The sequence below is a fragment of the Ursus arctos genome, unplaced genomic scaffold, assembly GCF_023065955.2.
Source record: "Ursus arctos isolate Adak ecotype North America unplaced genomic scaffold, UrsArc2.0 scaffold_6, whole genome shotgun sequence".
In the NCBI taxonomy this organism is placed as follows: domain Eukaryota; kingdom Metazoa; phylum Chordata; class Mammalia; order Carnivora; family Ursidae; genus Ursus; species Ursus arctos.
Genome location: NW_026623078.1, coordinates 14415380 through 14428311, shown reverse-complemented (window position 1 = coordinate 14428311; position 12932 = coordinate 14415380). Strand labels below are relative to the sequence as shown.

The following is a 12932-nucleotide window of genomic DNA, read 5'->3' as shown; positions in this document are numbered from 1 at the left end:
AAAGTTAAGCCAGCCATTAGATATCTCTTTGGAAGTGTTAACTTTCTCTCTCCACACATTCTAAGTGAAAAAATAAAGGGCTAACTGAACAGTCAGGTTATAGCATACATGACTTCATGACTGTCTTCCTGTTATTTCTGGAGAATATAACTACCATGCAATGAGCTCAGCTATGTGCCAGCCAGGGAGCAAGTGCTTGGCATATATGGTCTCTTCCAATCTGTACATAGCTCTGTGAAGAGTAAAGCTCTTTAAAGACTCAAAGAGACTAAGTAATTTATCTAAGGATACATAGCAGGATACACAGGTCCAAAAGTAAAATTCTGACCGAAGCCTGTTCGATCAAAAATGCCACACCGTCCTCAAAAAAAAATTAAGTGTTCACTTTGGGATTGGGAAGCAGGAAAAGAGAATAAAAGACTAATACAGAAGTTGCAGGTGATGTCAGTGAAGAACAAGGGAGTCAATGCCCACAAAAGTGAGAGAGTATAGGTATGAGCTGCCTCATCCTGATTTAAGGTTTTCAGACTACCAAGAGGCCCATTATTCCTTAAAACCCTAGACCAGTACTTCTCAAACATTATCTGTGTATACACAGATTACCTGGGAATCATGTTAAAATACAGATTCTGACTCAGTAGATCTGAGGTGGGGACTAAGATTCCTCATGTCTAACCAGCTTCCAGCTGATGCCCACGTTGCTGGTCATGTTTACAAGGCCTTAGACTCCTAGGGGGTGTTCATAGCCATCCCTGAGTCTCTTGACACTGAAGTAGTAGTTTGGATCTGGGTAAGTCCCTGCTCTCACTTCACAGTAAATAGAAGCTAGAAGCTAGAAGAAAACATGCTGTTGCTATTGACCAGGAGAGAGAGAGTCCTTGGTAACTGCAACATCTGTAGTTAGTAGAGCACTTCCCATCTACCAGGGGCAGTGTGTGAGGCACACATTCCCAAACATTTTTTTACAAATAGCCTTTTAAGTTAGTATTATTACCTGCCTCTCACTCCTTACTAAGAAGGAAATTAAAGATTAATGAGGATAAGCAATCTGTTCACGGTCACAGAACTAATGAGTGGTCAATCTGACTTTCAACCTGGTCTCCATAATTCCAAGGCCTCTGTTCTTCACCAATTTACTGCATTTCTTATATGTCAATAGAATTTTTAAAATGTATATATATTTTCTCTCTCTTATAAATTTCAGACTACCCTGAAATTTAGGGGAAAAAAAACCATATCATTGCTTCCATTCTATATGTAAAAATAATGCTGGCCTGGAGAAAATAACTGACATAGCCAAGGTCACATGGTGAATATATGGTAAGCTAGGTCTCTAATCCAGCTCACCAGAGTTACAGTCTAATACTATAACTGGGATTCTCAGACTTGGTTGCACTTTGGAATCACTTAGGGAGCTTCTAAAACCCTCAATGTCCAGGCTGCTCCCTAAACAAAATAAACCAGAATCTCTGGAGGTGGAACCAGGCATCAGTAGTTTTTACAGCTCCCAGGTGACTGAATGTGCAATCAAGACTGAGAATCTATACCATTCATTCTAAGACTGAATTCTGAGTAAATGTTTCCAGAAAAACATTGACACGATTTGCCAGCACATACATACACACGCCACAGGTACATTATGGGTAATAATAGACTTTTGTGGAGTAGCCTAGGGATGGAACCATACAAGCCTCTGAGTTCTAAACAATTGTCTTCAAATAATCTTTTGAAATGCATATGTTGTATGAGGTATGACTGCCTGTGCATTGAGCCAATGTGCTCCTTCATGACTGCATGACTGCTTTTCTTCACTACAAGATTAATGATTGTAAAAGTGGAATGGCAGACTCAGGTCTGAAGATGTGGAAACCACTTTGGGATTATTGTTTGCTAAGCACTGCAGCCTCAAACGGCCTTGGCTTCCTGGTGACTCGAGTTGGCCTCAATCATTTGCTATTCTCTATGCAGTGTTAGGATACAAAAGGGATATTCTCCAAGGAGAACAACTGCTGTTTAACAGTGCAATCTGTGGGGCTGGGGTGAGTTAGTGAAGTGGAATGTAATTGTCCTAATTGAAATTTGTCCAAAGCCCTGAGGAACTAGGAGAGGCAACCAGTGATACTCAAAATAATTCAGCCCCATGTTCTCTGATGCTAAGAAGAGAGATATTCAAATGGGCATGGGCAGAGCTTCAAAGTATGGCATCTGAAGATGCCAAGAAAATGATCTCACACACATACTGCTTAGCTGAGCAACATCTCATATACTTGTATATGCAGTATACAAAATAAGGTTTTCATTACCAGAAGAATTTTTAAATGGCTTATAATCTGGTTATAATTTGAGTTGAGGTCGATGGTTTATGGGGCCAGTTTCAAACCAATGGCCTAAAACTAATTGCCTTTAAAGAAAGCAATTTTCTTCTATAGCTTTCTTTGCTTGTATAAGATATGTGAAGAAAAAAATGTTTCCTCAGATGATTACAATAGGCATTAGGATAACTTGTGGGGATTTTAGGAGACCAGAGATTTATTTTACATAGGACACACCCATTCCTACACAAACACACATACACACACACACACACACACACAACCACACCCCTCTGTATTACAGAAATAAATTTGGGATGTTCAAAAACAGTATTACTGCCAATATTGTTTACCCGAAACTCATCCTCCTGTCTTGGAAGGAAAAGCTGCTCTGGGCTTTCCTTGCTAAGACTTATCGGTCCACGGACTCCTTCATCTCCATACACCCGGAGTGTGACATTGGCTTGAGTCCCTGTATTTCCCGTCAGCACTAACACCTTCCATTCATCTTCCAAGAGAAGAGTCTTACTTCCTTGGAAAGGTCTGATTTCTTCGATGGGGGGGAAAAAGGCATTAGTGGCAGATCAGATGCAACATTAGGCTGACAGAATCCTTTGTCACATGGAGCCCAAGGACATCAAAACAGAGGAGGGGAGGGGCAGGGCAGGGAAGCATTGAACCACTGAACGGCTCAACTCCAGGGAGTTGATTTGTGCTTGTCTCCTCACAGCAAGGTTCTGGTCAACTGAAACTGAACTACTGAAGTAAATTAAATTAGCACAATAAACATCTGAAATACCTGGCAATCTTTCACTTGTCCTCAACACTACAACATGGATGTGTGCTAGAATTTGCAGTTCTGTCTCCACAGATTCTTCATAAAGTTGCCTGCCTGGCTTACGGAATTTTTAGGCAGAACTGCTACAGTGTAAAATAACAACAACAACAACAAAAGTAGAATTAAAACCTTTTCAAATGAAATGTAAAAATGGCAATGAGATTTTTTCTGAAATAAAAAATTTTCTGAGATTTTTCTGAAAAAAAAAAAAAAACCTATTACAGAGGGCAATGAAAGGATTTAAAGCTAAAGGTAGAATTTCACAAATGCAAATGGTTTCTGAGGTGCTTAGAGCAGGTTAGTCTGTGAGCACGGGGACTTTGCAGCAGCAGTGTTTCACAAGGCAGCCCCTATCAGCCAGCAGTTCCCAGATGGCCACTCCACATTTATAAGAGAGGCTCATGAAGTGAAGTCCCCAACTAAAATTGCTGTCTTCTTTCCACTGTCTTTAAAACCTGTTTCCTCACCTAAGAAGATGTTGTGGCATGCAGTGCTGACAGCCTCTCCCAAGCTATTCTGCACTGCTGTTTGGACTAATTCTTAGCTGAAATTTCCATGTAGAACCATCCCAGACTTAAGTAATGAAATCAATTTTCTTATGACAAATGGTTAAAAGTTCCTTGAAGCCATGACTTCTTTGGCTCTTCCTACCTTTAGTTCTGTGGTTTGAAACCATAGGCAACCCAAGGCAGCACCCAGGATCTTACCAACACAGTATCAACAATGATGACAACAAACCCAGCAAATAACTCCAGTAGTCCCCATCATCTGTAGTTTTGCTTTCCCATGGCTTCAGTTACCCGAGGTCAACTAAAGTCAGAAAGTAGATGTCTGGTCATATGGTCAATAGTAGCCTAACACTAGGTCACAATGCCTACGTCACTCACATTACTCAATCTCATCACATGGGCATTTTATCATCTCACACCATCACAAGAAGAAGGGTGAGTATGGTGAGTACAGCACAATAAGATATTTTCAGAGAAAGAGAGATGACATTCATGTAAATTTATTAATTATAGTATATTTGTATAATTATTCTATTATTGTTATTAATCTCTTACTGTACCTAATTTACAGGTTAAACTTAATCATCATAGGTATATATGTATAGGAAAAAAGTCACGGGGCGCCTGGGTGGTGCAGTCATTAAGCGTCTGCCTTCGGCTCAGGGCGTGATCCCGGTGCTCTGGGATCGAGCCCCACATCAGGCTCCTCCGCTAGGAGCCTGCTTCTTCCTCTCCCGCTCCCCCTGCTTGTGTTCCCTCTCTCGATGGCTGTCTCTCTGTCAAATAAATAAATAAAATCTTTTTTAAAAAATCACATGTATAGGGTTTGGTACTATCTGTGGTTTCAGGCATTGCTGGGGGTCTTAGAACATATCCCCTGCAGACAAAGAGGGTCTATTGTAATTATATCCTGCCATAATGAACAAATTTTAAAATAAAAATTATACAGAAAATTGTAAATACTAAGAAAGAAGTGGCCTTCATTTTTTAGAGTTGCCATCTCTTTACTTTCTTGGGCAATTTCTGTAACAGCAGCCATTTTTCTTCCAATCATAATAATAATCACCATTTATTAAGCTCCTACTACAAGCTAGGCTCTGTGTTGGATGCTTCATATTCATTTCTCACTCTATGAGGTAAGTCAAGTTATGATACCCATTTTAAGATAAGGAAAAGAAGCAGAGGTTAAATAATATGCCCAAATCCTATAATAAGTAAATGATGGAATGTCTGACTCCAAAGCCTCTGTACTCCAAGCTGGATGGGTGTATCTAAACACAGCTCACCAGAACACATTTTATTCTGTGCTAAACGCTGTCCTAAAAACTTAATTTTATTATCATGTCAACCTTATTCAATCCTCTTACTAGTTCTGAGATACTGTCCCTTACTAACCAAGTGGAGAAACTGGGACTCAGAGGTTAAATATTTGGTCCAGAATTACACAGGCGGTAGCAAAGATGTCAAAGTTAGGCAAACCAGGTTTGAGTCCCATGCGATGCTGGATGTAATATTAAAGGTAGCTGACCTGGAAATGAGCACAAAAATTCGTCCAACAAAATGTTATGACACAATCTGATTTTCAAAACTCAAACATTGTAGGTGAACACTTAAATGCCCTGCCTGCTATTTCCAGTCAAGCATGATCAGGAACCTCACAAACACACTGGAATTTTTTCAGACTCTAGACAAGAGGGCAGTCAGATCTCTGCTGACGAAAACACTGTAGCATATCTATGAGTGCCAGAAAGTAATTAGCGATCTAGGTTAGTAGTTTAGGATGCTAATCATTTACTCAATATCTAATAAATATTTGAGTCATCTAGAAGGACCATTTTTACTCAATTCAAGAAAATTTTATTTAGTTCCTGTTATTTCCTGGGTACTGTGTTAGGTTCATTGCTCTCTAAAAATTAATGGCACAGATTAAGTTTGAAAGATAAATGAAATCAATGAGAGTCTCACCTCAGAGATACACACTACTTGGCAGGGAAGACAGACATAAATATTTGGATTTCAAACATGCAGACCCATTCACAGACAACAAAAGTACTAGAAATTTCAGATGTAGCAGAATAAGGTGTAATTAACTGTGGGGGGGGGCAGGAAAGTCTTCATTGAGGAAGGCAAAAGGATGAATCAGAATTTTGTGGAAAGCAGAAGGGAAGGGCATTCCAGATAGAGGGAACAGCATACCCAGTATGTACAGAGGCTTAAAATAGCAGGCAATTGGGGCGCCTGGGTGGCACAGCGGTTAAAGCGTCCGCCTTCGGCTCAGGGCGTGATCCCAGCATTCCAGGATCGAGCCCCACATCAGGCTCCTCCGCTATGAGCCTGCTTCTTCCTTTCCCACTCCCCCTGCTTGTGTTCCCTCTCTCGCTGGCTGTCTCTATCTCTGTCAAATAAATAAAATCTTTTAAAAAAGAATTAAAAAAAAATAAAATAGCAGGCATAATGAAGAGCTGTGCAAGGTGATAAGTGGCTGAACATGACATCACATGAGATATTATGGGAGAAAAGGAGAAACAGTGAGATCATGAAAGGTACTGGGCAAGTTGGAAGGGAGATGGCACACCCTTGTGTAGGCAATAGGGAGGCAGTCAATATTCTCAAGTACGGTGGTGATATGATCTGAGTATTAGAAAGATCCATGTGAAACAGGGTGAGCCATATGTAGCAGGGAGGACTGAGACAGGAAGGCCAGAGGACAAACAATGAACACTGAATAGTGAACAACCAAAGCCTGGAACATGGTCAATAGACCACCTTTACTTGGTTTAAGCTTTTTGATGTCTATATGCAAGTACATACACATGCATGCACATGTGTGTATGTGTGCATATGTGTAGTTTGTCTGATTTAATCTGAAAACTAATGGTTTCTAAAACCTCTTCTTCATTCTCTAACATTTTCACAAACAACACATTTGCACAAACATGGCACATCGCTGGTGTGCATTCATGTTACAAATATTGATGACAGAATGTTATAATCTATAATATAGGATAATGTATCAAAGTTCATGCTGCCATCAATTAAATATGAATTCCATCTAATGCCCTGATCTTTTGGAAATAAACCAAAGTCCATTAGTCTCAGGCCATAAATGTATCCATTTGAGAACCATAAAAGCAGTTGTTATTGTGACTAGAGGTTTAAAATATTCCAGGCTGGGAGAATATCTGAGGGCAACTCTGGATTAATCAACAGACTCTATCAGGGTCTCCCTGAATAAAATTTACAGTACCTAAAATGTATTCAGATGACTAAAAATGAGCTTCATATGGGTGACAGAACATTTTAATTAAGTACCACTCAGGTTGACTCAGCCAAAAGGAAAAAAAAAAAAAAAGCTAAGCTACCATTGTACTGTCGATCTTTTGAAGCTCTAGAGAAAGAAAAAAATCACTCACAGAAATAAATAACAAATTAGCTGATTCAAATGGTTCATGGATTGATCAAAGTTGAGGTCCACCAAAAACATGAATCACCATCAGAGAACATGGGCATAAAAAGACAAATGGTGTAAACGTTTGTGTACTTTTTCAAGACAGCATTTGAGAATGCTGATTTATACTAAAATGTAAAGCAGAAATTGAAAACAAATGTCCATCAATATTTGGTGGTATCAGAAAAGTGGCTATTATTTAACCCCAAAATCATCTGGAAAAAAATAAGTTAAGCATCTTCTCTATAGGTATCTTGCAATGTAAAAATATCTATTTTACCAAATTAACATGAATATTGAAAACAAATGTCCATCAATATTTGGTGGTATCAGAAAAGTGGCTATTATTTAACCCCAAAATCATCTGGAAAAAAATAAGTTAAGCATCTTCTCTATAGGTATCTTGCAATGTAAAAATATCTATTTTACCAAATTAACATGAATAGTCTTATTTTATTCACAAATTTATCAGTTTCTTGACTTAAGGTATAATAGGCATTTATAGAAAGCACAGAAGCACAAAGCTGGTGGGGATAGCTAACAGAAAACAAGATCAAATAATCAAAACTATTTCAACATGTTAGAATGTTGGACCAGTATCAAGAAGATAAAAACTAACTGGTATCAAAGTAAAGGTCTGCTTTTTGATTCAAAAAATCAGTTATATATTTTTCAGTGAAAGGATCTGAATACAACATCCTAATGATCTTAATATATACCAAGAGTGCAATAACAATGCCTACAACATGTACTCCAAGCCAAGACCATATTAACAGATGCATGGAGTCCACATTAAAGGAATACCATTATTCTAACTATTCAGACTATACAAAAAGATAGGCTCCTACTTGGAGAATCACACTTTAAAGGAAATATTCATAAAGGTAAAGAATTTAGAGAACATATATTAGGAGAAACTATTAAAAATGTATATTTCAAATAGAAGAGGATATACTAAAAGGAAACACTAAGAATCCACTTTTTAGTATATTTATATATTAAGAAGAATATACTAAAAAGAAATTAGAATATACTCAGAAGAAACATCAAGGTTTATTTTATAGGACAGGTTGTTGACTTTTTATGGCTCAGAAGAGTTTATGAGGGGTAGGTTTTCTTCTCAACAAAGAGAGGTACTTTCAACTGATTAGGATTACTTAAAATTGCGTGTCTTATTTCTGCATCCTCTACGTGAACTTCTACATTGCTTTTGCCAGGTCGAAAGTCCCTTCAAAACCTCATTCTATGATAAATGAAAATTTACACCACCATTGTGACTTACTACAATAGCATGAGCACAAAAGAATAAACCTATACTTCTTTCTAGATGCTGAATGCTTATTTAATATTAAAAAACAAACACTAAGGGGCGCCTGGGTGGCACAGCGGTTAAGCGTCTGCCTTCGGCTCAGGGCGTGATCCCGGCATTCTGGGATCGAGCCCCACGTCAGGCTCCTCCACTATGAGCCTGCTTCTTCCTCTCCCACTCCCCCTGCTTGTGTTCCCTCTCTCACTGGCTGTCTCTATCTCTATCGAATAAATAAAATCTTTAAAAAAAAAAAAACACTAAGATCACAAGAGGAAGAACAATTAATATAAGCCATTAACTGCTAATTCTATTTATAATTTCTATTCTAAAGAAATAACACAAAATACAGATGAGTGCCCATTGCAAGTTATACTTAAAAATTTTTGAAAAAATGTTCCATAATAAGAAACTAGGTAAATATGGTATAGGACATCTATACAGTGGATTGTTTACAGCTATTAAATTATTTTATATAAGTAATGTTATGAAATCCTTACTATATCCTATTAGCTGAAAAGCAGATTACAAAACTGTACCCAACAAAACCTATATGTGTATATATGTATGTATCTAAACCGCTTTTTGGAGAGTAATAAAATGATATAATTTTAACTTTTTCCTTTATGTGTTTTACATTTTTTTTTCAGAATAAACTTAATTTACTATGACTGCTTCTAAGGAAGACCTCAACTTGGTAACAGATTTCACATTTTCTTTGCCCAAATATTTTTTTGTTTGCTTTTTAAAGTGTTGGCATCTAAATAGGTTTAAAGAACGTATATGATATGGCTGAGACTTTGGCACAGATTAGGCCTTGCTTAGCAACAGCAGTGAGACACCACCACCAGCAGATTAAGGACTGGTATGGCTGCCACACTGCAATGCTCAAATTCCTGTGGACAGAGTATGTTCCCCTCAATCTAGAGGTGAGACTTCAACCACATTCATCTTCCTGGGCCTCAGTTTTCTCATTCATAAAAATAAGAAGTCACATGGTGCCTGGGTGGCACAGTTGGTTTCAGCTTGGGTTATGACCTCAGGGTCCTGGAATCAAGCCCCATGTCGGGCTCCATGTGCAGCACAGAGTATGCTTCAGTTTCTCTCTCCTTCTCCCTCTCTCCCTCCTGCTCATGCTCTCTCTCTCTAAAATAAATAAATATTTTAAAAAAATTAGTCTTATGTTGAAAGTTGTTGAAGCTGGGCAAGTGGGCACATTGAAATTCATTATTCTATTCTATTTTTGTAAAACGTTAAATTTCTTCCTCAAACCCCATTTTCCTAACAAAATTAATATTAAAATTCAACTTAGCCCTAAAGGAAGAGCTTGCAAATAGAATGGCCCTACACCTCTATTTACTACTACCAAAGCACTATTTATTGTATATGTAATTTATAATTTCTAAATCTTTGTCTCTTGATGAGAAAAACATCCACCTTTTTTTTAATAAACCAAGCTTTTGAATACAGAGAACAGGTTTATTTTATCTATAATACCTAATCCCCCAACTATATATATCTTGCCCTATCCTGAAAGTAGATTGACAAACATAACCTCATGAGCTGATAGTTTTTGATATTTTAAAAATATGAAATAATTTTCTAAAGTATTTTTCAATTAATATATATTTTAATAGGAATAGCTAATGTAATGCAAATCTATCTAGCATGACAGCTATATTGCAAAACCAAGAGGAAGGTATTTCTGACAAGAAACAACTTTTAACTACTACAGATGTTTGAGAGGTAAAAGACAACTAAAGAGGGTCATGATCTAATTACTGATGAATGAATGGGACCCTTCTAGGTAATATTCATATGTGAATATTTTTTCCATCTAAAGTCATAGATGTATAAAAGCCATTTCTACTACATAGAAGGCAACATTTGAACAAATCATGGAGACTTTGTAGATGGCATTTGTATTAGGAAAGCTTTATCATCTGAATTTCCAGGATTTCATGTCCTATCATCTTTTGTGTTGTTGATTTTAGCTATTCTGACAAGATATGAGGTTATGTTTCATTGTAGTTTGATTTGTATTTCCCTGATAATGAATGATGTTGAGCATCTTTTTATGTGTCTGTTGTCCATCTGTATGTCTTCTTTGGAAAAATGTTTACTCATGTCTTCTGCCCATTTTTTAATTGTATCATTCCTTTTGGGGGTGTTGAGTTTCATAAGTTATTTATATATTTTGCATACTAGCCCTTTATCAGAGGAGTGCACTTGTTATGATGAGCACCAGGTATCATATGGACATGCTGAATCAATATATTGTATACCTGAACCTGATATTACACTGTATGTTAACTAATTAGAATTTAAATAAAAATTTAAAACAAAACAAAGGACTTACAAGTCTTTCTATAATGAATTAATAACTTAAATTTTATTTTTGCCTAGCATGCCCTGAATGTTCCCCATATCTCATTTATCAGTTTTTAACCTTTTATTTTTGTGTGGTTAATATTTATCTGGCTCACTAGAGTGTAAACTTCAAGAAGTCAAAGACCAAGCCCATTTTACCCATCACTGTATTTCTTTACATCTGATATTTAGTAGGCACAGAATGCATATTTCATAATTTATTACATGAAAGAATGATTTGAAAAGGTTTATATTTATCATGAGGTCTAATTTTATCATTTTTCTTTCCAGCCTCATTCTAAAACTTACACTTTCTAGTCCTTAAAAATGTAACAATGATATAAAAAAAATGGGGTTAAAATCCAAAACACATAAAGAAATAATACAACTCAATAACAGAAAAACAATCTAATTACAAAAGGGAAAGAAGAATAAATAGACATTTCTTCCAGAAAAGATACCCAAATGCCCAACAGGTACATAAAAATGCTCAATATCACTCATCACCAAGAAAGTGCAAATCAAGACCATGAGATAGCACCTCATACCAGTGAGGATGGCTATCATCAAGAAGACAAGAGATAAGTATTGGCGAAGATATGGAGAAAAGGGAACCCTCATGCACTCTTGGTGGGAATGTTTAAATTGGTAGCACCACTGTAGCAAACAGTACAGAGATTTGTCAAAAAATTGAAAATAGAACTACCATATTTTTCAGCAACTCCACTTCTCAGTAAGTATCCAAAGGAAATTAAAACAGGATATTGAAGAGATATATGCACTTACATGTTTATTGCAGCATTTTCATAGTACCCAAGATATGGAAACAATCTAGGTGCCCATCAACAGATGAATAGATAAAGGAGATGTGAAAGCCATGGGAAAGAAGGAAATCCTATCATTTCCAACAACATGGATGGACCCTGAGAAAGTTATGATAAGTGAGATAAGTCAGACAAAGACAAATACCAAACAATACCATTTATATGTGGAATCTAAAAAAAAAGCTTAACTTATAAAAACAGAAAGCCAGATGGTGGTTACCAAGGGCTTGAGGGTCAGGGGTCAGAATAGAAGAGATGTTTAAGGGTACAAACTTGCAACTAGTAGGTAAATAAGACCTAAAGATCTAATGTAGAGTATAGTGATTATAGGTGACAATATTGTATTATAAACATCAAACTTGCTAAGAGACTAGATCTCAATTATTCCCATTACAAAAAAGAAATATAATTATGTGATGTGATAGAGGTGCACTGATATTACATATATATTACATAGCGCAATATATAAACATATTAAATCAATATATGGTACACCTTAAATTTTAAAACATTTAACAATGGTAACATTTTTAAGATGTTTTTACCAGAACAAATACTCATGGGATATATAGAAGATTTCCTCTTCATCATGTTGTTACTCACAAAAAGTATCTATTTCTAGGAATTTCAGTTAGTATGTTATTTTCCACCAAGTCAAATTTTACTTGAGGTGGCCATCCCAGATTTAGGTGCCATTACTTCCTGACACAAGTTTGAGTTTTCCTTCTGTGAAAAATTTTAACTAAGCACATGTTTCTCATGCAGTGTGATTTGTCATACTGGTCCATGAAAATATAAAACTGGGCCTGGTCCAATGCAGCAAGAATCAAAAGGCTAATTTCTCTTCCCTCTGGTTGATGTGATAGTATCATAAGGTTGTCAGCAAGAGACATCTATTTTTTGTTACTATCTGAAAGAAAAGAGAGCATACCCAATTACTAATTTCCAAAAAGCACTTTTTAAAAAGAAACATTATAATTTATCTGTCTCTCAAAATGTTTTTTTTTTCAAAAAAGGTCCAGAGGCTGTGGTCCAATATTTCATTTTACCCAAAGATTACTAGATTCTGATGTACAGAATTTGTTAGATATCATTCATTACACTTCCCAGAGAGAAAGTAATACATTTAAGAGCAAGAAAATGATCAAACAGACTAAGAGATAAAAACTAAAAATTCAAACCTCTGAGGACTACAGTACTTTATTCATGCCTCAATTTCTACATCAGAGAAATAGAGATTATTTTTTGTTGTTACTTAGACCTTGGTGAGAATTTGCTGTTATTCATAAAAAACATTCGTAAAATATTTTGTATGTGATAGTCCA

The 12932-nt window shown here is 36.5% G+C and overlaps 1 protein-coding gene across 1 annotated transcript in view; it reads right to left on the bottom strand.

Annotated features, from left to right (window-relative positions):
• RP1 (RP1 axonemal microtubule associated) overlaps positions 1–12932 on the bottom strand; it is a 345533-nt gene that overhangs the window by 125956 nt on the left and 206645 nt on the right. Inside the window, exon 18 of the mRNA XM_044390380.3 lies at positions 2666–2862. Within this exon, the coding sequence (XP_044246315.3) occupies positions 2666–2862 (197 nt within the window). The remainder of the gene's footprint in view (positions 1–2665; positions 2863–12932) is intronic.